Source organism: Heliconius melpomene, chromosome 2, assembly GCF_056956725.1.
Source record: "Heliconius melpomene rosina isolate 202511_hmr_F chromosome 2, ASM5695672v1, whole genome shotgun sequence".
Taxonomy (NCBI): Eukaryota; Metazoa; Arthropoda; class Insecta; order Lepidoptera; family Nymphalidae; genus Heliconius; species Heliconius melpomene.
The window spans coordinates 8701373-8724575 of NC_140390.1; the positions used below are offsets into that span (position 1 = coordinate 8701373).

The 23203-nt window shown below is 34.5% G+C and overlaps 1 protein-coding gene across 4 annotated transcripts in view; it reads left to right on the forward strand.

The window, feature by feature from the left end:
* LOC146540756 (cholesterol transporter ABCA5-like) overlaps positions 1-23203 on the forward strand; it is a 52262-nt gene that overhangs the window by 17791 nt on the left and 11268 nt on the right. Inside the window, exons 2-19 of one of the 4 annotated variants that reach the window (XM_085203039.1) lie at positions 13882-14035; positions 14495-14674; positions 15445-15617; positions 16605-16845; positions 16920-17161; positions 17357-17435; positions 17609-17716; positions 17983-18126; positions 18371-18521; positions 19427-19562; positions 19916-20146; positions 20462-20576; positions 20743-20892; positions 21280-21447; positions 21643-21718; positions 22214-22390; positions 22603-22775; positions 22917-23024. In XM_085203039.1, coding sequence (XP_085059165.1) covers positions 13882-14035; positions 14495-14674; positions 15445-15617; positions 16605-16845; positions 16920-17161; positions 17357-17435; positions 17609-17716; positions 17983-18126; positions 18371-18521; positions 19427-19562; positions 19916-20146; positions 20462-20576; positions 20743-20892; positions 21280-21447; positions 21643-21718; positions 22214-22390; positions 22603-22775; positions 22917-23024 — 2806 coding nt within the window. The remainder of the gene's footprint in view (positions 1-13881; positions 14036-14494; positions 14675-15444; positions 15618-16604; positions 16846-16919; positions 17162-17356; positions 17436-17608; positions 17717-17982; positions 18127-18370; positions 18522-19426; positions 19563-19915; positions 20147-20461; positions 20577-20742; positions 20893-21279; positions 21448-21642; positions 21719-22213; positions 22391-22602; positions 22776-22916; positions 23025-23203) is intronic. The other 3 variants (XM_085203048.1, XM_085203056.1, XM_085203065.1) reach the window with 3 other exon arrangements.

Below are 23203 nucleotides of genomic sequence, written 5' to 3' on the forward strand. Positions count from 1 at the left end.
CAATATCGATCTGCTAACAAAAAATTACAAAGTAACGAAATATAAAGAAATGATCAGAGAGTCGGGACACAAGTTCCTAAATAAACTTTATGAAAAATATTGCACAAGAGATTCCATTACAAAAAAATCTATTATTGACCATGTTATGACTAACCTGAAAGACCATGATTATAAACTTACAATCATCAACTCAGCGATGACAGACCACAAACAAATATATCTACAAATTAATAAATTTAAACCCGCCCAAATACTACGCCAAAGATATGAAGCCGTTAACTATGACAAACTATACAAGAACATACTGGCAACAAATTTTGAAGCTATAGAAAGTAACTACACCTTACTAGAAAGCAAAATCAAACAATGTCTAAATGAAAGCAGAATTACCAAAATAAAAATACTGAATCCACCACAAAAAGACTGGATAAATAGCGACGTATGTGCAAATATCACCTATAGGAACAATTTGTGGTACCAACATAAGCAGGATCCTAGTAATGAAGTTATAGAAAATAATCTTATTACAGCAAGAGAGAATACCCTAAAACTAATTGATAAAACCAAAAATGAATACTTCTTTAAACTATTCCAGCAAACCATTAATGACTCTAAAAAAACATGGTGTCTTATTAAGCGATTAGCCAACCACAACTTTAAATATAGTAGCGCCCCCAACAAATTGACTGTCGACTCGAAAGACATTATCGAACCGAGCGAGATTTGTGAGGTCTTTAATGAATATTTTTCAAGTATTGGCCCAACGTTAGCTAAAGAAATTCCGATCAAATATCACAATCCCCAAAATTGCTCACTTTTGTTAAGTTTTGTTGCCTACGACTCACTATCCTCTCTTGAACCTTGCACAGCCGAGGAAATAATCAAAGGTATAAGTAAATTAGACTCAAATTCCAGCTCGGGCATTGATAAAATTAGCGTTAAAGCTATAAAGCGCGTAGCGAATCTAATAGCTCCAAGTTTATCCAATTGTTTTAATAAAGCCATAGTCGATGAAATATTTCCTCCTACTCTTAAGATAGCTAAAATAACCCCCATCTATAAATCTGGGCTTAAGTCGGATCCGGGTAATTATCGTCCGATCTCGGTACTTCCAGTCTTTTCTAAAATCTTAGAAAAAATAATCTATGAGCGCTTGATGAAGCATTTTGATAGCCAAAAAATTATTTCCGATCGCCAGTACGGTTTTAGAGCGAAAAGCAACACCCTAGCTGCAACACTTGACCTTATAAATAAAATCAAAATAAACTTGGATAAAAAACATATTGCTTTGGGCGTGTTCATTGACCTGAAAAAGGCATTCGATACCGTTTGTCACCAACTGCTACTCGGGAAGCTTAAACGCTATGGTATCCAGGACAAAGTTCTAAATTTATTGCAATCTTATTTGAGTAATAGGTATCAATCGGTCAAAATAGATCTAACCCAAAGCAAAATCCTACCAATCACTTGCGGCGTCCCCCAGGGTTCTATACTGGGTCCACTGTTATTCTTACTCTACGTAAATGATATAGCGTTTTTGGGCCTGATGGGACATCTTACTTTATATGCAGATGATACGTGTCTTTTTTATTTTGGAACCAACATTAATGATATTATGATACAAGCCCAAAAAGACTTAGATATACTAACTGAGTGGCTCAAATTTAACTTGCTGACAATAAACACTACAAAAACGTGCTATGTTATATTTCACCAGAAAAATAAAAAAATTCCATCACATAATCCATTAGTAGTCAATAATGTAACTATAGTACAAAAGTCTCACGAAAAATACCTAGGCCTGTGGTTAGACAGTCATCTCACGTGGACTCACCAAATTAATCATATAAGTAAGAAACTTTCATCCCTCTTGGGCTCATTGCGAAGCGTCTCCCGATGCGTCCCTATAAAACTTAGATACAACATTTACAATTCCTTAGTAAAATCCTACTTAAGCTACTTAATTGAAATTTGGGGAACCGCATCGAAAACCAAATTACATGAATTACAAATTAAACAAAACAAATTAGTAAAAATGTTATTCCACTACCACCATCGTACTTCTACAAAAACAATTTACACTAAGTTAAGAATCATGAACATTAAGCAACTATACACGTACAACACATGCATCTTAATTAAAAAAATTATAAACCGTAACATCCATACAAAACTATATTTTATTAAAAACTCACAAATATGTAATCGTAGTACTCGCCGAGGCAGCTTACTCGTTATACCCAAGGTCCGGACTAAATTTGCCCAGAAAAACATTACATTTGACGGGGCCCTACTATATAACAAATTACCCCACGACATAAGAAATGCTAGCTCGCATAATGTTTTTAAATCTAAATTATTTAAACATATTCATACAAATTATTCGGAATATTTATAAAATTTGTTATATATAATTTCTATCATAATGGCTTGCTGGTATTAACTCTTTATACTTTAAATACTTATTAAATCTAAATTATCTTAATATAATTTCATAAACTATCTTAAATACAAATATAGAATGTTACTATAAAAATATTATAAAATAACTCATTGTAACTACAACTTTATACTAAAATAACATTTCTACCCTCTAGTAATTAATATTATATAAATTTCTACCTTATTGTACTAAGTTAAATGAAGTAAGAAGAAGCAAGAATGAAGAATATTTTGCAAGTATTAAGACTGACTTTTTAAATTTGTAAACATTAATTACACAAATCTCATGTAAGTGACTGTAAAGTCTTTTTTGAGAAATAAATATCTTTAAACCTAATAGCCTACCCGCGGCAGTGTTTCCAGGTCGGTACGATATGGGTACCTTCAAAAAGCGCGTCTATCTCCACCTCAAAGGCCGGCAATGCACCTGTAGCTCCTCTGGTGCTGCACGGGGTCGTGGGCGGCGGTGATCATCATCAGATGACCCGAACGCTCGTTTGCCTTGTCTTTTTTCCATAAAAAAAAAAAAAAAAAGTCATCTATCATACAAAATTCTTAATTATTTCTACGGACCCAAAATTACAGGTAAAAAAACCTAATAATAATATGAACAGAGCCCAATAAAATATATATCGAAATAACGTTATTTACTAACGTTACAAGGTCGCACAACCAACTCGATTGCCGTAAAAATGTGAACGTTTTCAGCAATACGGTCACGCTAGACGTTTCGTGTCGAGACGTCTTGGCTCTGTGTTACGAATTCATTAGGCACCTTAAATCAATGGCCTACGGTACGGATATCGATTAACTAGTTAAAATGGTTTGAACTGCCTTTTTAGCTATATTGGAGATGTTTTCGTCTTTTTGTATTGGAGGTTGACGAGCTTTGGGGGTTTTAGACAATTTGCTATTGGAACTTTATTGACTGAAAGTAAAATATGAGGTAGATGCCGTTGTGATGCAGCGGCAAAGACTGTTAACGCGAAGGTTGTGGGCTCGCTCTGGTTATGAGACAAAGTGCGGTGTTTAGTTCTGCTACGTGCAAAGTTTACCCTGTTAAATGCGGGATACTTCGTGAAACTAAAAGCAAACAACTGAACGCATATGAATAATGTATTATAAGAAACTTCTTAGCATTCTGTGGTACACCCTTTTCCATGCTTTGTAGGAAGAGGATCTCGGGTACCTGGGAATTATTTAGACGTCTTCCTCTAGCAAATCAATTTTGAAAATTAATATTTCAGAATATCTGAAATCTCAATAATTATTATTATTCAATCCCTTAGACCCATGTTGTAGACGTAGAATATTATGACGCAAGTTCTCTACTAGACAAACGCCAGCTGCAAACGGCAATCAACTATTTTTATTATACGCAACGTAAAAGGAGTTGAAAAGCGATTTTAGGATTAAAGTAATTGAGAGTTTTTATTTTTATATTGATTTTGAGCTGTTCTCAAAAAATCTTTGTGGTAAAATTTCTGTAATATCACATGATTTAAAGGCCATCGTGGTGTGGTAGGATAACGTCTGACTGCAATCGTGATGGTTATGGGTTTGATGTCCACTTAGGGGTGCACTATGAGGGTTTTCTATCCAAAGGGTAAAACGGGACCCTATTGCTAAGACTTCTCTGTCCGTCCGTCCGTCTGTTCTTCTGTCACCACGTTGTATCTCATGAAGTGTAAGAGTAAGACGAGTACAAAAAACATAATTTTCTTAGCCGTTTTTTATATATAGTGGTACGGAACCTTTCGAGCGCAAGTCCAACTCGCACAGTCAACTGTAGGGAGTTGAGTTTCGTTACACAACATGCAATTTATCAAATTTGAAAGTGGACGACAGAGTGTACTGACACTAATTTCTCTCTGCCTAATCTCTCCGAGATAAAGCGAGGAATGGATAAGCTTATTAAACAAGTAGTAAATACTACACTTTAATCCAAATAAAAATCAAAATCACTTTCTTTAACTAACTTTTATAGGAACTAGGTTATAGATTAACCAAAAAAACGAACCTATTACTGAGAAATAATATAAGTTAAACGTTATTTTATCACATGTTTTACGACTGGTTCCCCCCCACCGACAAAGGTTATTAACCGGACACTATTTCCTATCATTACCACCCTCAGGGTGAATGCTCGTAAATTATAAATGGCAGACTACCCTCTTTGTTGTCGACTCATATATGTATACTGCAAAGCTGTATTGTATATGTAGGGATGTTTCTTGTTTTCATTTATTTCGCTTTTTATTTTCATTTTTTTAAATGTAGGTAGTGTTGCATCTGGCGATAGTTGGCCTGTGAAGGAGTGTTTGTCCTTGTCTCATTTTACCGTTCCGTTAAGATCTCTATCGGATTTAAGTTCTGCCACTCAATGTATAATGCCGAGAATTCCGAGCAGAAATAGGAAAGCGGAGTGCCTTGACACTAATTCCTATCTGTATATCATGGAATGCTGGTAAAAATGTGAATGGAAAACTGAAACTAATGGCAAAGTGATATTGTTTTATAGAATATAGGATCACGCGTTCTGGATTGTAAATAGGAAACAATTATTACAATAATATGCTTCACGCTGTATATATAGGCAGAGGGAACTTAGTGTTAAGACGTTTGGACTCCGTTCCTCGTTTTCCGCCAAATTCTGGAGGCAAAGCAGGCGAGGCGAGGCAATGACGGAACTTATCGCCACACTTTGCCTCGACACTAGAGCGAAAAAATGAAAATATTAATTTTAAATAAATACAATAACAATAATATGCAAAAACACTACAACGTATAACTAAAAATAAAAGATATATTTGTAGTGAGGGCAGAGAAATTTTAAGGAAGGATTCAGGCTATAGCGCCGGTCACGGTCCATTCTCAGTCCGACTTCATCTTCTTGTATGAGAATTATTCTTATATGCGGTCCAATCAGGACCGGAATTGTGGATGCTCTCATTGTTTTCTCATATAAGAATATTTCAGAAATTCACACTATAGTATGAATTTTCCCCAAGTCATTCACAAATTAATTTGTTTTCTATTTTATACATTTTTGTGTAGTAAAAATATTTGGAATTTCTGATAAGAAAATCAAGCACGATTTGCAGGAATACCAGCAGTTACAACATTAGGTACTTTCTGCGTAACCTTTCCTTAAGTAATAAAGTAAAACCGAACCTGTAGCCTTCAGGATGAAAGATCGATAGCAATTTGCGCCATAGGGTGTGTTACGGGTGCGCCACAGCCAAAGTCAAGGCAGGGTATAATTTTCCACTTTACCGTATATTTGATATTGAATGTAAAAAAAAAATACTTAAAAGCATTAATTAGTTAATTAAAAATTAATACAATTTTCATAATTTCTGTATTATTTCATAACTGAAATTGTAATACATTTAAACAACAGCATCGGATGGTAGGCAGAGAGAACCTGTGAACCTAGTGTTTGGACTCTTCGTACTCACTTCGGTTCTCCATTTTCCGCCGAATTCTTGAGGCGTTGCGTGTTGAGTTTGCGGAACTTAACGCTGCCAAGTGCTTTGCTTTGTTCTAGCAGTTTTTGTTTAAGCGGTCTTATTTCCAATAAACAAACCGAAAAAGAAAAAAGAAAAAAGATTGAAGTTAATTACTAAAAAGAAAGAAACTGGCCATTTAATAGCAATGTAGACGTCAGCGTCACCTTGATTTTTGTACGTGGCTTACATAAGATTTATCAAATTGATTGATCGATGCGACAAAGTTGGCACGACAGTTTCTTATTGGAGAAATTCCTGATTTTCCATCTAAATACCTCTGTTATTAGTTATTATTTATTACTTCGATATTAAATAGCTATTACTTATAACTTTTATTCTTTTGTTAAACCAAACGGAAAATATGGGACCTTGGTGGCGCAATGGATAACGTCTTATTGTAAACACCGTGGTTGTAAATTCGGTGTCCACTCGAGGGAATTAACTGTTTTTAGTTTACTGTTCTCACAAGTAAAATGGTTTTTCCTCCTTCCAGAAGAAGTTCCTCCAGAATTCGGCAGAAAAAGGGGAACGGAAGTGTCTTAATGGGAACGTAGTGTTTAACACTAGATTCCCAGTTTCCCTCTGTCTATTCTGCTATGTGCGGGATACGTTAAAAAAGAAGTATATATAAAAAAAGTACTTTGTTTCTGCGGATTTGTCAGTTGCTTTATCATCATAACAAAAATTTTATTAAATTGAAATTTAGATAAGCTTGTGACAATTTTCCGATTAATAAGAAAACGGAATAATATATCACTAGACACTCCGTCCATTTCACTATGAGTCTACATAGATAAAACTTTTTAGATAAAAAAATAACAATGGCGTTGACGTCACTTTTGCGCTAGTTTAAAGGTCATTCAATGTGCTCCTAAAGTAAAATACCAAGGACGAGCTTTTGTTAGAACTTAGAAGGACAAAACTTATTTTATTAAAAAATGTTAGCTTACTTTCAAATATATGTGTTTTACCTTCACGCTATATCCTGTGCATAGCTGCGTAGGCAAATAGAACCTGGGAAACTAGCGTTAAGGCACTCGGTTCCTATTAAGACGGAAGAACGGAAGTGCCGTTCCCCACAGTGCAGTACGTACTTATATAAATATGTAGGTACTGTTGTAAAAAATTGTACTAAAATTGAAAGGTCACTCACTCACTCATCACGAAATCCCAGAAACTACAAGTGTTAAGAGCCTCAAATTTTGCATAGTAGTTATTTATAGGACGTAGATGCTCGCTAAGACGGGAATTTGCAATATTCGACTTCTAAGGGGTTGTTTTTGGGGTTGAAAGTTTGTATGAAACTTCGTTACTACAAATGCTAGGAGTCTTTAATTTTGCATGGACGTCACTTATAGGACGTAGGTACTCATAGAGACAAAAATTAATAATAACATAGTTCACGCAGGCGAAGCCGCGGGCGAGCCGCTACTACTACATAATATTGTTTATGATTTATTATTTTCCCTCGGTATTATCTCTCCGGAACGAAATACTGATGCAATTGAAATGACACAAATTAAATAAGAGGGAAGCTCGAAACGGAATTGCGATGTTCCCGAGCTTTAGTAGAAGGGGAAAATCTATTGACAGTAGCTGACAGAAAAAGAGAAAGTTAAATAGCAGAGAAAGGCGTACTTCTACTCTTTTATCTTCAAACTGTATCCTGCGCATGGCAGACTAGGCAGAGGGAACATGGGAACCTGATGTTAAAACACTTTGTTTCCATTAAGATACTTCTATTTTTCACTTTCCGCCGAATTAAATATTTTTAATCTTAATTAGTAGTTCTAAATTAAGAAAAAAAACGCTTTTTGTATGTAGCTGTACTCTGAGCGCGTCTTTTTTAGTATCAATGTCAAAACGTAGAATTCCCACGGAAATTTTTCAAGAAAATTGGCAAACAATGTGTTCATTTAGTGCGCTAAATGAATTTGTCACTCAAATTGCAGGTGCCAGGTTGATTACGAAATACTGTTATACCAATATATGTTTTAAGTGTTTGTTTAGAATTTTTGTATCTGTTTATTATATTGAAACTTCCGTAGGTATTATTATTTCGATATACACTAACGTTTTCTACGGCTTGAGGTCAAATCAGCCTCATAGATTTTTCTTGTAACAAGAAAAATCCAGACATAAATACAAAACAAAGCAATTTTTATGATATCAAGTCTATTACATATTTGATAGTTTGGATATATTACATGTAATTCTGAGGACGGAGTGTCTTAACATAAGACTCCCAGGTTCCCTCTGCCTGTCCCGCTGTGAGCGGGATTCCGCGTGAAGCTAAAAAATATATATTTATAGATACTTTCGCCCCCATACTAAACACTATCTTGTGGAACTAAATAATTCTGGTTGACTATGCGCCAGCAACTCAATCACAATCATTAATGAGTGATCAGACCAGCTGAGAAAGCTTCAACGTAGTTGCATATTTTAGCACTGGATTTACCGGTTATGCTAAATTGTGTAGGTGTCATTTGTTTGAACAAATAAGTAGATATATATGAGAGAGGGAGTTCCTCGTGGCGCAGGAGTACGAGGGTGTGCCTGTAATTGTGACTGGTTGTAGGTTCGATTCCCACTCGAGGAAATGAAATATATTCGTTAAATTTATATTTCAAGGCAAAACGCAGCGTTGAGTTACGCCACTTAATAAGCAATGCTTTAATAATTCGGCAGAAAGTGGAGAACGAAGCATCTTAACACTATGTTCCCTCTGCATACCCTGTTGTATGCGGGTTACATCGTGAAGCAGATTTTTTTTATCTATCAAAAAAGTATGTAAATATGCCATTTAATGTGTCGTAAAATATCATATTTACATACTTTGTCAAAAGATTCTTTTATTCTTTTACCTTTTTTCTATATATCTACTAATTATAGGTAAATAATTGGAGAACTATGATGAAGAAATGAGCTGTGGTATAACATGTTTTAAAAAAATTTCAAACATATAAAGAACTGTTTACTTTTATAAAATTTACTTTAAAGTATTCAATTTTAATATGTAAGCTTTCTTTTAATTTCACAAAGAAACCCTAGATGTAAAATAACAAATGTTTCAAACTTGCACTCGAAGGTCGAACTAAAATCAATATCGAAAGGAATATTCCAGTGCCGCAACCTGGGAGCCATTAGCGGTGCATCTAAAGTTTCATAATTATAAAACTGTAACAGTCTTCTGTGAAATATTGATTTAAGTTCTCTTTGACGGTCGAGAAGTAAATAATATTCTTGAACATTTTTAAAAAAAATTAATTGTATCTGTGTTACACACATTTTTTAATTATTTTCAATCGAATACGCGGGCGAAGCTGCAGGTTAAAGCTAGTTTACTTTATAATGCTGTTTTTATAATTAATGTGAAAACCTATTTACGTGATCGTGGCGCAGTTGCACACCGTGTTTTAATTTTTTTTTAAATTCTACGCCGCTGTTTGTCTCGTTACTAGAGTGGAGAAATGAATATAACTACTACTTAATGAGTAAGAATGAAAGATTCCTATTAAATAATATAAAATATAAATATAAAATTTATTAGTACATACTGTAAATGAAGAGCTTTATCACGTTAATGAGGATCTTATAATATTGAAAACTTTCCAAATTGTAAAACAACTTTATTAAAAAGTTGAGAGGACTATAAAACTTTTAACCAAGAATATTTGAAATTTTAATTATTATTAGGTATACCTACCGTATATATTTCTACTTTCTACTGAAATTGAAAATAAAAGTACTTTTCTATTCTTTACCATGTTATAGGGTAGAAAAGAAATTACATTTTCTTTTGCGTTTAAAAGGACATAAAAAATAAGCGTCCTTCTCAAAGGAGAAGGATATTATAATAAAATTAAAATGCTGCGCAACTAAGTAAGTTGCTGTTAATATAATAAAGATACAATGAAAGCTGGCAATGAATGGATTATTCTTAATCTTAGTACACACTGTCGTAGCGCATTAGGAATTTACATAATAAATAGTTAACATAAGAAAAAATGTGTTTATTGACGGTTAATCGAAAAATATAAAACAAATAAGTATATACTTATCACCTGAGAAAAATCTAAAACCGAACAATTCCACGAGAACTAAGCTAGTTTATATTATATTTTTTTTCTTTAACTGCACGCTGTATCCCGTACATAGCAGAGTAAACCTGGAAACCTAAAGTTCAGACACTCAGTGTCCATTAAGACGAAAGATTCTGGAAACATTTCGTCTAGAGTCACTCGCAAATTTAATTCATTAATTTCCGAGTGGGATTCGAATTCACAACCTCTTACAATTGCACGCTAGTGACCCAGCGCCATAACTGGCTTCGTTAGCAGTTTATACATATATTTATAAAATTGTAAAGGTAAATGTACATACTATAAAGTATTACATACATATATTTATATGTTAGTTCTAAGGTTATAAAAATAATGAAACTGTAGGAAGGTTGGACCCACGAAATAAAGGACACGTCGAGCGGGTATGTAGATCCCTAACATGATTAATTCTACCCTCAATTGTGTAAACAAAAGGGAAGGCGTGTGGGTAGTAATTTGTGAAATAACTTCAAGTAATAATTATAATGATAAATCTTTTTTATTGAAGGCTTTGTAAAGTTGGCGTTATGGCGCAGTTATAGGGTTAGATTGTATACACGATAGTGCCGGTTCAATTTTCTTTTATATTCTATATTTTACGGAATCCAATATTCATACTTTTTCATACTTTCCGCCCAATGTTCGAGACATAGAGTGCGCTCTGTCTTGTAAAAAAAGAGAGAAAATAAATAATTCAAACCCGAATGAGAATCGAACTTGCAACTGTATTTATGTATATGCCAGAGACTGTACTCCTGCGCCACTATGGTGTCTATTTATATATTTTTATATAGATATGAATATATCACACGTGGATTAATTAATCAATTAATATTTTAGATAAGCGACGCACGTCTATCGATATGTCTATCAAAATTATAAAAGGGCAGGGTATTACTTATTCATGCAAATATAGAGGCCAGTGTGGATACACAATTTCAGATATAACTTTGTTAACAATAAGAAAATTAGAATCATACAGAAAAATAAAGAATTAGTCATTTATATCAAAAGTGTTATTAACCGACTTCAAAAAGAACGAGGTTATCAAGTCGACTGTATTTTTTTTTTATAGGTCTGTACGAGTATGTATATAAAAACACTCCGTTCCCATTAAGACACTTCCATTCCCCACTAATTAGTAAATAAAGCATTTATTGGAACTGAAAATGTAAAATGTATTATTTCCTCGAGTGGGAATCGAACCCACAACTGTGACGTTTACAGTCGCACGCTTGAGCCTTCATTTATTAACCGCAGGTAACCTTATTACGATTGGATTTTAGTTTCGATTGTGAATAATCCATTTGCAGATGCATGTGACGTGATTGAATTTGCTCAGGATTGAATTCAAACGAGGAGTGTACGTTGAAATGGTATATTTCCTACGTATTCGATATCGAACGTGTTTATTAAACCTTGTTTATACTATGCTAAAAGTGGGTATTTTCGTTTTAAGCAAAACAATCCTTAAAGGGCCAAAGGTTTCCAATCATTCGCTTTTTTCCTATCTTGGTAAGTAGAGAGCCTAGTGTTGAGACTCTCCGTTCCCATATTCTGGTTAATTGTCGAGATATTACATATTAAGTTACGGGACTCAACAACCACGATTTATTTTCCAAAGGAGATGAAAATAATTTAAATATAATCATTCTTCTCATTATAATTAAAAGGCCAAAGAAAATAATTAAATGAGAAAGAAGTAATCTACATTTGTAACATTAGACTCTTCCGCCTACCATGTGCAAGGTGGTTATAATATAAGAAAATTTAATCAGACATATGACAAATAAAAAACCATCAAAGAATATAATTTCTAATAACAAAAACGATTCAAAATTCAAGTAAGCGACGCCATTAATGTAAATTATATGTAAACATTTCAAAACCACTGCTATAACAAGTACTATTCAAGGGACCTCCGAGCCCTACAAGGAAGTAGGGGAAGTAAGGGGTGCGACCGGAAGAGGACAGGTGCGCGGCGCCAGGGGGTCTATTGCACCCCTTGTTACTGGAATTGCTGTTTTAATCTTTAATTTCATGGAAATTACTGTTTAAAAGAATAATAATAATTAATTTTAATATTATTAAGTTTCAACATATGGAAATATACATTTAAATAAATATTTCATCAGATATACATAGGTAAGTATTTTCTGATTTTCACCTTAAGCTTCATGAGGAATCACACCTATTTAAAAACTATTTTCGACTATAACGGCTGCCACTGTATAATTTATCATAAATTGCTTTTAAATTGCACAGTGTCTAGACTTGATATAATTACTAAGTTAAGTTTCTTTAGAATATGCATCACATTATTTCAGAATACATAAAAAACAAAAAAAAATACTTTTCCATATATTGAGATCTTGGTTGACTTTCAAGAATTCAGTATCGATGATACATGAAGAAGGTTACGGAAAATGCACGAGGATTTATATGTTTCTTTTCTTTTTATATTAAAGTAAGACGTTTTATAAAGCGAGAAAAAAATTACATCAAATCATGCTGTATACCGAGCTCAGCAGCGGCAGAGGGAATCTAGTGTCACTTTCCGTCACTCAACATCAGGCTTTTGTTTTGGTGCCATGAGAATATTAATAAATAATAATTCATTCTCTCTCTCTCTACAGTGACACTTGTGCCCCAACCTCGGCATTAATAAAAATAAAATGTTTCAAATATTTTAGAAACAATTGAACCTAGTAACTAATATTGGACTTAAAAAGTGCGGTTCTCGATGTTATTGCATTTTTCATTTGTCTTCTTCACTGTGACGTCTATTGCTTATATGACTGCTCGAACAAGTTGAAGCTGCTGCTAGAATAACCAGATTCATCTATATTTCAATTTTAATATGACTAGAGAACAGAGCTTGAAAAAATCTAATTGCAATTAGCAATAAAATATTAATTATTAGTTATGCAGGAATCATAATTAATAATATTAATATTTGATTATTAATTGCAATTAAATTTTGCTCAACTCTGCCAGAAGCTAATTTTTAGGTAAATTTATAAATTGTTGCATCTGTACTTTATTATAATAAACCGAAAGAGTTTGTTTGGTTGTACAATAACGCTAACCCCAGGAACTAATGGAAAGAAGGTTCGAAATGAAAAATCTAAATAATTTTAACATGATACCGCAGGCGAAGCCGCAAGTAAGAGTTAGTTTTTTTTATCAGATTCAGTGCGTAGCTTAATATCTAAAGCAATCCTTTACAACGACTATTAAATACAATGTAACCTTATTGCTTCATAATTGAATAAAATCCAAATTTTATTCCCAATCTTTATTTATATTATCCTAAGTAAATCTAATTTTCATTAGGACGTTAAATAAATAGCAGCAGCTTGTTTCTTTTTAATTAATTAAAAAAAAATCTTTTTATCGGGAGCCAGCTACGATACAGTTTCGCCGCGTTGTGACGTCTAACGGCTGCCAATCGATATGGAGTAGGTTAACTTCGTTCGTCCAAAATTGTGTCAAGTTATCTAAAATCTGCTGAAATTCATTATTTATTTTTTATCTTTAGGTATCGTTTGTATTTGTTTTATTATAGCCTTCACGCTGTATCCCGCATATAGAATAGTAGGCTAGGGAACCTGGGAACCTACTGTTAAGATCGTTTCCATTCAGATACTTCTGATCTCCATTTTCCATAAAATTGTCAGTTACAAGAAGAGAGTTTTGTATTTAAATTAAATCGGTGCAATATCAATTCAAAACTTAATAATAATGCTTTTCATATATTTTACGTAATTGTACACTCAAGCCATATTTTCATCATTTAAACACTGAATATATTGTTACAGAAAATGCGAGAAGGAACCAGACTGCGTGGCGATAGGTAGCAGGCTGCGTGGCGCGATGGGCACTCGACCGCCCGCGGCCTACTGGCCTCAGCTGTGGGCCACCGTCGTCAGAAACCTGCTGCTTAAGAAGCGGGATACTAGGAAAACCCTCGCAGTATGTAGTTTCGTCTTTTTTACTTTACGTCTTATCCCTAATGGGGTAATCGGAGAGAAAGGAGTAAGAGAAGAGGGGACGACCCATGTATACCTCAACTACTGTCATCTTTCACTTCGTCCACTGTCATTAAAAAATTCCTTCATATAAGCTCTCCGGGGGATCCTTGTTGTTCTTCTATAGCACTCTCTCGTGTTGATGCATAAGTCCAGGTTCGATTCCCTTTGACTAATGAAAATTTAACTTAATGAGTTCGATTTCCACACGAGGACATGAATTATTTGCATTTTCTCGCTCTGGTATCAAGGTAAATACAACTGAACATGCAATGTGTCGATAATTACTCTAGGTTTGCTCTGCCTGTCTTCTGTATGCAGGATACAACGTGAAGTTAAAACAAGATTTACTGCAATAATAAATCAGGTTCCACAGAAATAATGTACATTATACTGTTTCCAGGAAGTTCTGGTTCCTCTCTACTCTTTGGGTGTGCTGATCTTCCTCAAGATGCTGGTCCCGAATCCCAATTTTCCTCCAGTGACCAAGCCAGGGAGGCTACTCAGAATTCACCACGACGCCATATCTGAAAACCATTCAGTCGCGGTGGTGGCGGACTGGGCCACGGCTAATGGGACTTTGGTAAGTAGCGGCAGGATCATGTAATAATGAATTTTAAATAAAGGTAAAAAAAAAGTGTTTACCAAATTACATAATTCTTAATTTTCAATAAAAAAAATTATTGAAATTTGAACCAATTTAGCTGTATTTAAATTTCACATTACATTCTCATTATCATGTAAAACACCGAAGGCTGGACCACCTCCTGGAAAATATATCTACGCTCATATGAGTAGGTACATTCTAAAGAAATAAAATATTCTAAACTTGTTCTAAAGTTTTATTCAGAAGTATCACCATTGTTACAAAATTAGAGAAGTATTCACAGAAATGAGGTATTCAAGAGAAAAATGTACACATTTTTATAAAGTATAAAGTAAATTTACATTTGTATTCAACAGTGGTCTTGTAGTCGAGATTAGTTTAAGAAGTTTTAAAATTAGCTTCTTGACTGTCCTTAGTGTTTTATAAATATTAATATTTGTATAAAGCGAAGAGCGGATAAGCAGCGGCATGGTGTTCGTAAACGCGACAGATGTGAGTTCGAATCCCACTCAGACCAATAAATGAACATACAAAGGTATAGGCACAAAAATTTTGCCGTAAATGACTTTCGTACTTTTCCCTTTTTCCATGTGTGTTGTTGTGTGTTCGATTCCCAGTCAGAGAAATGAGCTATTTTCATTTCCTCGCTTTCTTCTCGTCCTAACAATAGTTTCTTTCTTCTCTCCTGCATGCGGAATATTGCGTGAAACTATTTTTAAAAAGACATCAAGATTTCATATTTCCAGGGTTTTCTGGATGACATCAACACCATGCTCGTCGAGTCCAACCAGCACCCAATCAATTGGATACGGTATAACAACACAACGGAGCTCAACGACGCGTACCACAGTAACGCTAAGAGATTTCCTCTCGCCGTTATATTCCATACGGATCCTGGAGCTTTTGGAGAACCCTTAAGGTACTGTATTTAATGGTGATTTTTTAGTATTATTTTATTAATAGTTATAATCACATAAAATTTGTAATCATTATGGTTTGGTATTACTATACTGTGATAACATACAGGTTAAACTTATTTTCACTTATTTTCATTGTGTTTTGGAATATTTCCATTAATATTTAGTGTTTGTTTATTGAATTTAGTTTCCAATGTTTTGATAGTCTTTAAAATGATAATGTTATTAGATCACGAAATTAATTAGTAAGATTAATAAATATTTAATTATGTAGTTCAAACGGGCGAAGCCGCGAGCGGGTTGCTAATGTTACACATATGTATCCATGTGATAATTGCAAATATAACCATTACGTCAACATCAGTTAGATTCGATAATTACATACTCGTAGGTAATTAATTCAAAGTCAATAAGCCGACTAATTAAGTCTAAGGCCAAAATCCAATCTTTGTAAATTTGGGTCAAACTTCCTTTGTTAGTAGGTCTCATATTGACTTCCTTTATGAGAGGATCCTTTGATCATCATTCCTTAAGGGTTCACTTGAATTAGCAAGACATTAGTGAATGTGTGAGTTGCTTTAGTAATCGTATCCCAATGACTTGATAAAATTCTATAATTATTTGCATTTTTAACAACGATCCCAAGAGGGTTCGAATCCCGCTACGCTGAAATTCTATAGAGGTTACCATAATATATTTCTTTCTTGAGTATGGATAACATTTAAAAAATGTTTGTAATATTTAACCTACACAAAAAGTAAGAAAGTAAAGCGTGTCTACAAAATATATGATATAAATTAATCATTTGTTTCTCTCAATCATCCTCTATGGTTTTAGACAGGCGCTGGTCCAAGTCCCGCTAAGCTCACATTTTTATATATCTTTCTACATTTAATCTGGAATAAAACTTAAAAATATTGGAATTGCATTAATTTTCTGAATTCACCCAAAAAAATCTCAAAATAAAAAAACTAAAATTTCTTTTACAGATATACAATCAGAACGAATCCATCACGGGACGGTGGCACACCTTCAACGAGAACACTAACAACGTCACCAGCCAAATGCAGAGAGAGAACCGGCTACAAGGACTGGTCCTCCGATTGGTCCAGAGGAGGACAACTGATACCGTTATCAGAGATGCACAGAGAAGACACTTGCCCCGTCCTCCAGTATTACTATACGGGGTTCTTGGCGTTGCAGACTTTGATTGATTATGTGAAGATTAAAGTGAGTTTTGATTAGAGAAAAATATTTTCTTTTAATTAAATTAAATTAATATTGTTCATATATCTAATTAAAAGAAACTCCTCCTCCAGATGGACACAGGTACAAGATTCTATCCACCACGTGTTGACCTACGACAGTTTCCCAAACGTCAACACACAGGTGATTGGCTGGTGATCTTCAGAGTCATCATGCCTATGTACATGGTGATGACGCTATCGCAGTTCATCACTTATCTTTTAATGTTCGTCGTGGGGGAGAAAGAGAAAAAGATAAGAGAAGGAATGAGGATTATGGGGCTGAAGGATAGTGTTTATTGGTAAGAGATTGACTATGTTTTATATGTACGACTAGTTTTAAATGTACGTCATGATGACTTTATCATATGTCCTACATCACCTATCACCAAACTGAGCATCACCTATAACAAATGTATGTGTGTATATAAAAAATTACGCCATATTGTATATTTTAATTTTTTTTAAAGAGTTTTGACTTAAGCTTTTTGTTTCAGGGGCTCGTGGTTTTTGATTTATGCAGTTTTTGTAACAATACTATCTCTCGTCAGTACTGTTTTATTATTTACATTAAAGGTAAATTGAAATATGTTATTAAAAAAATAACTTTATATATTTTTGTTTGAAATAATTAAGAATAATCCTCGTCCTACGTTCTCGGCTGTTATGACGACGGCTTCCAAGAGGTGAAGGTACAAATTATATATTTATTAGCTAATAATATAATATTTTTATATTCTTTTTTTCAGGTTTTCCAACATTCGTCCTATATTTTGATCTTTCTGCTGATGCTCTTATTTGGATTTACTATTATTACGTTCGCATTCATGTTGACTCCATTCTTTGATAAAGCAAGGGTAAGATTCCTATTTTAAATTTATTTTTCCAATATCGCATCTCAATTTTGTTTTATAAAAATATAAAAAAAGTTTTTTTTTAATAAACTCTAAAATCTGATGATCTGAATTCAGAACATATAACGTTTTATTTTCATGCAACCGAAAATTCTTAAATATAAAATATCTTTATGAAAGTTTCGTTAAAATCAGTTCAACTATTACATTTAGGAGAGGGAAAAGTAGATAACCATTTTACTTTTGATAATTCTCTTCATTCTCTTCAGACGGCAGGTATCCTCGGCAGCTTCGCAGTAAACCTCATGAGTGGTCTCTACTTCATACAAGTGTTCGTGTCTAACGCGGACTCTCTCGCGTTCTGGTTCGTTTCCCTCATCAGCTCTAGCTGCTACGCATTGGCTATGGATAAGGTATGACTTATAATGTTTAGGAATATTTTTATATATTTTTCTTATAAATATAAAAGTGTTCATTTAGAGACACAGCTTTGAATTTTGCAATAAGCAAAATACAAATATTTCTTCGAAAGGAACTCAAACTCAAAACTTTGAGTGTAGGCTCAAATGCTTACACTTAAGTTAAATTCATACATAACTAGTCTTGTTACTTCGTCCGCATGAACTACACCATTAATACACCACATGATCTCCTCAGGCCCTAGTCCTGGACATGGCGGGAGTGGGGGTAACATGGGACAATCTATGGAGTGGCCCCGGAGTACCGTTCGGAGGGAGCCTTATAATGATGGCGGTAGATACTGTGCTGTACGGACTTGCTGCTTATTGGCTGGATGCGGTTATACCTAGTAAGTAGTTTTTGTATTCTTTTAGCTCTACGCTTAGTGTCTTATTCCATTCTCCACATTCTGCCAAAATTAGTAACCTTGAGTGTTGAATGATGGAATCGTTGAAAATAGATAGGTATTTTTTTAAATAGATCGAGAGTTGGCAAGCCAAACGGAAATGGGATGAAGTTTCCTTAAAATGATATATTTGTATTTTTAAAACATTGCTATGATTCTATAATCATAAATATGAAAACTACGTATAGGGGATTCAAACTATTATTCCTACTACGAAAAGATACTGTCAAGTCAATACTAATAACATTATCAACATAAAACGCCCTATTTACATATGGTATTAGTTTAATGCGGTTTCCCCTATATTTGGAAAGGAACGTGTGTTGTAAATAATATGAGGGGTCAGAAAATCGATTTTAATTATCTAACACGCTTGTGGCGATGACTCTACTATATTACTTTACTTTCACTTCCGGTTAATACAGGGGGTCTTTGTTATCTTTTGAAAGTATTGCTTCCAACAATTTGAAATGACTAATTTTGAATGTATGCCTTCAAAAATTTTAAATGAAAATTGCTGAATTATAGGAAACAGGTATAAAACATAAAAAATTGAGAAGTGAGAATAAATGGCATCTATCACACAGAGAGTAAATAATATAATGAATACAATTTTGAAACCAGTCGTGGTGGTAGGTTCGATTCCCGCACACAATGTCTCTAGAATTCCACCGACGGAAAGTATGAAACGGAAGTTGAACACTAAGAAGGAACACCAGGTTCCCAGGGTTCCTCTCCCTCCCCTGTTATCTGCGGGATACACCGCGAAACCAAAAAAAGTACAATTATCTAATTTCACAAACTACGCCACAGCAGTTAATATAATTAATATTTTTTTTATAATTCAGGTGAATACGGTATCAAGCAAAAGCCTTGGTTCTGCCTCATGCCCTCTTTCTGGATGGGACGACGAGGACGCGTCTCCGCCGTGCACTTCCACTCCAATGGCGACGCGCAACACAAGGATATCGAACCTGTGCCTAAGTAAGTTTTTTTATATAAATACCGGAAATAGTTCCCATATTATTATAGAAAATAGAATTGTATACAAATCCTGGATTATGTACACGGTATCTCAGTTACTTGAGATATGTAAAAATGAAGACGGTTCTGTTGAAATAATCTATAATAAGCATTTTTAATACATTTTCGACCAAATTTTCGTGTACCTACTGAAATTGTCGACAATTAAAATTTAAATTTAATAAAAAATATATATAAAGGGCCAGGTCCAAAATTTTAGAAATTGACATAAATTTCCATACGAAATTATACTTCATATGAAAAATATTTCATACTAACTAAAATATAAAAAAATTATGTTTTTACAATTACAGAGAATTACAAGACAAAGAAGCGATAAGAATAGTTGGTCTCCAGAAGAGTTTCCGCCATTGCAGAAGACCAGAAATAAAAGCTATCGACGGAATCGATCTCAGTATATATGAGGGACAGATCACAGCTGTGCTGGGACATAATGGTGCTGGGAAGTCCACCTTGTTTAATATACTGACAGGACTGACTGCGCCCACAGCGGGCACGGCTTATGTTTATGGTTTGGACGTCAGGTCAGTTGTGGTTTTGTTTTTTTGTGTTGTTAGACGTGTTTTGGTAATGAGGTCGTCGTGGTGTGCGTGAAGGTTGTGGGTTCGATTTCCATTCGGGGGAATGAAATATTTAATATTTTTATTTCCTTGCTATAAAAATGGAGAACGGAATATTTTACTGGGCAAAGGAGTTTCTTAACATTAGGTTCCCACTCCCGCTGCCCTGCCATTTGCGGAATATAGCGTAAAGGTAAAAAAAAAATATTTATTTTATCAAAAATTATTCCATAATGTTTCACTATTTTTCCATATAATTGTTTAATTTATTGTTTCCAGAGATCCAAACGACATGCACGAGATAAGGCAGATGATAGGCGTGTGTCCGCAACAGGACGTTCTCTTCGACTTGCTTTCTGTTAAAGAGCATTTACAATTCTTCGCCTCCGTAAAGGTATTTCTTTTTTTAATTTTCTTAATTAGTTTCCAATATTATAAAGTCTGTGGTTTTAAAATTTTAATATATAATAACAATATTGAAGAGAAAAAATATTAGTGTCCTTGTACAGATCGTTTGCCAAAAATATATTAAAACAATATTACATTTTAATACTTAACAGGGTATACCACGTAAAAGAATATCGGATGAAGTACACAAGGCATTAGCCGAAGTCGGTCTGCTGGAGCAAGCGGCGGTGTTCTCGAAACATCTATCAGGAGGGCAGAAGAGGAAACTTAGTATAGCTATCGCTTTTATTGGGGATCCTAAGGTAAGGTATAATATGAACTCTGTCAAACGTCTTTTTCAAGTCCACAAGAGCATAGAAGACTTTTTAATTTAAGTTCAAGAATTTTTCTGTGATCATGCAGAGGAAATAGATCTGATCCATACACCCTTTTCTAGGTTTAAATCCTCCTTGGATTTCTTACTACAACTTTTTGCGATTGTCGTTTTTTGTAGTAATTCATGTACAATATTACTCATTGTGATATTAAATTATCTAATCAAATCCTACACAAAAGAATAGCTAACAAGTGACACAGATTGGAGTTCCATAGCATAAACTAGATATCTTTGCCAATAACACTACCAATAAAAAATTTTTTTAAGCCTATATTTAGTAAACTATAGTAAATATTTTTTTAAATTCCTCCAGATAATAATCCTGGACGAGCCCACAGCGGGCGTGGACCCCGTATCACGTCGCCAGACCTGGCGCATATTGCAGCGCGCGCGGCGGGGACGGGTGCTGCTGCTGACCACGCACTTCATGGACGAGGCTGACATCCTGGGGGATAGGAAGGCGGTTATTAGTAAGGGGAGGGTTGGTAGATTTTTTTTTAGTTTATGCTGTATTACGTACAGGGATATTAGGCAGAGGGAACTTAGTGTTAAGACAGTATTTTATAGAAGTTTTTATTTTGTAATATAACAAGCGGACGAAGCCGCCTTTACGAAGCTAATATGGAAAGTAAAGTATCATAATATTATACGTATGTATTTTCGTATTTATTTCCAGGTACGTTGTGCGGGGACTTCATTGTTTTTGAAAAATAAGTTTGGTATTGGGTACCATTTAACTTTAGTACTGGATGGTGAGTTAAGTGGTCTTTATTTACTAAGCTTCTCCTTCCTTTATTTTCTTAATATATACATAAAATATTTATTTCTTATTTTAATAAACTGTCCAACTAAATAGATTTTTTTATCAAAATTAGAATAGATGCGTTAATAAAAACGTTTCTTACCATGGAACAGTGATGACAAAAATGTTTTTATTATTATTATCAACTTCACGTTGTATCCCGCATACAGTAGGGTAGACAGAGGGAACGTTATGTTAAAAATTTCGTTCCTCGCTTTATGCTCAATTCTGGAGGCATTGCGTGTTGAGTGGCGGAACTCAATGCCGTGACCTCAGACCTCGAGACCTCGAGACCAGAGCGAAGAAATTAAATAAAAATTTAAATAAATATTTCATTTTCTCGAGTAGGAATCGAACCTAAAACCTATAATATTCACACACTTATCCCCTTACACTATAACTACATAATAAATAACTAACATTACAAAATCGAAACCGCACCTAGGCGCGTGCCGCGAGAACCAGATAACTCGCCTGGTGCGCGGGCACGTGCCACGAGCGGAAAAGGCGCGACGCCACGGCCGCGAGCTATCCTACATCCTGCCGCACTACGCGGTGCACCTGTTCCCGCCGCTATTCCACGCCATCGAGCTGGAGATAAAGGATAAAACTAATCGGTTGGGTATGTATAGCATATTTAGAAATTTATGAAAGGAGAGTGATTGATAAGAGGGGATGATCGGTTGACCTTTGAAAACACACTCAGTATGGTGCTCCGTTTTCTCTGAAGACCTCGCTAGGAATAAAGCGTGAAGCTAAGATATAGAATATAATAGCTTAAATAGTTTAACGCCCATTTAAAAAAAAATCTAAAACAAACATTTTATATTCAAGGCATAACAAGCTACGGTGTCTCAATGACAACATTAGAAGAGGTATTCCTCAGTCTTGAAGGAGAGAATGCGGAGGAGACGGAGGCTGTGGAGGGTGTGTCCTCCGTGAAGTTGGTGAGAGCGAGGGCACTCAGTCGCAGCTTGTCTTTGCAAAGCAAGACTTTGAGTTATCAGGTGACTTTATTATATTTTTATACATATAGATATGTTTTCAATAGAGAGTATATTTTTTTACCATAACTTTTAATCTCAAAAGGATTAAAAAAAAATTGTGTTTGTGTGTATGTCTGGTATATTATTGATTAAAATTTGAAGGAACTGAACGACAAAGAGCAACAGAAGACGACCTCCCTACCGACGCCGCCCGCCTCCCACGCGCTGCACTCCACCACGCACGGCGTCGAACATGTCAAGGTAAATAAGGTAAATGTATTTAGAGGGTAACTTAGATTCTACCAACTTTAATTCTATGTTTCATGATATTTATAGTCCACAAGGTCTAAACTGATCTTTGCATCTGTGTGATATTTCATATATATTGTAGGTGTGACTTCAATACTATAATAATACTATAATGTTATAATAATGTTACTTCAATACTA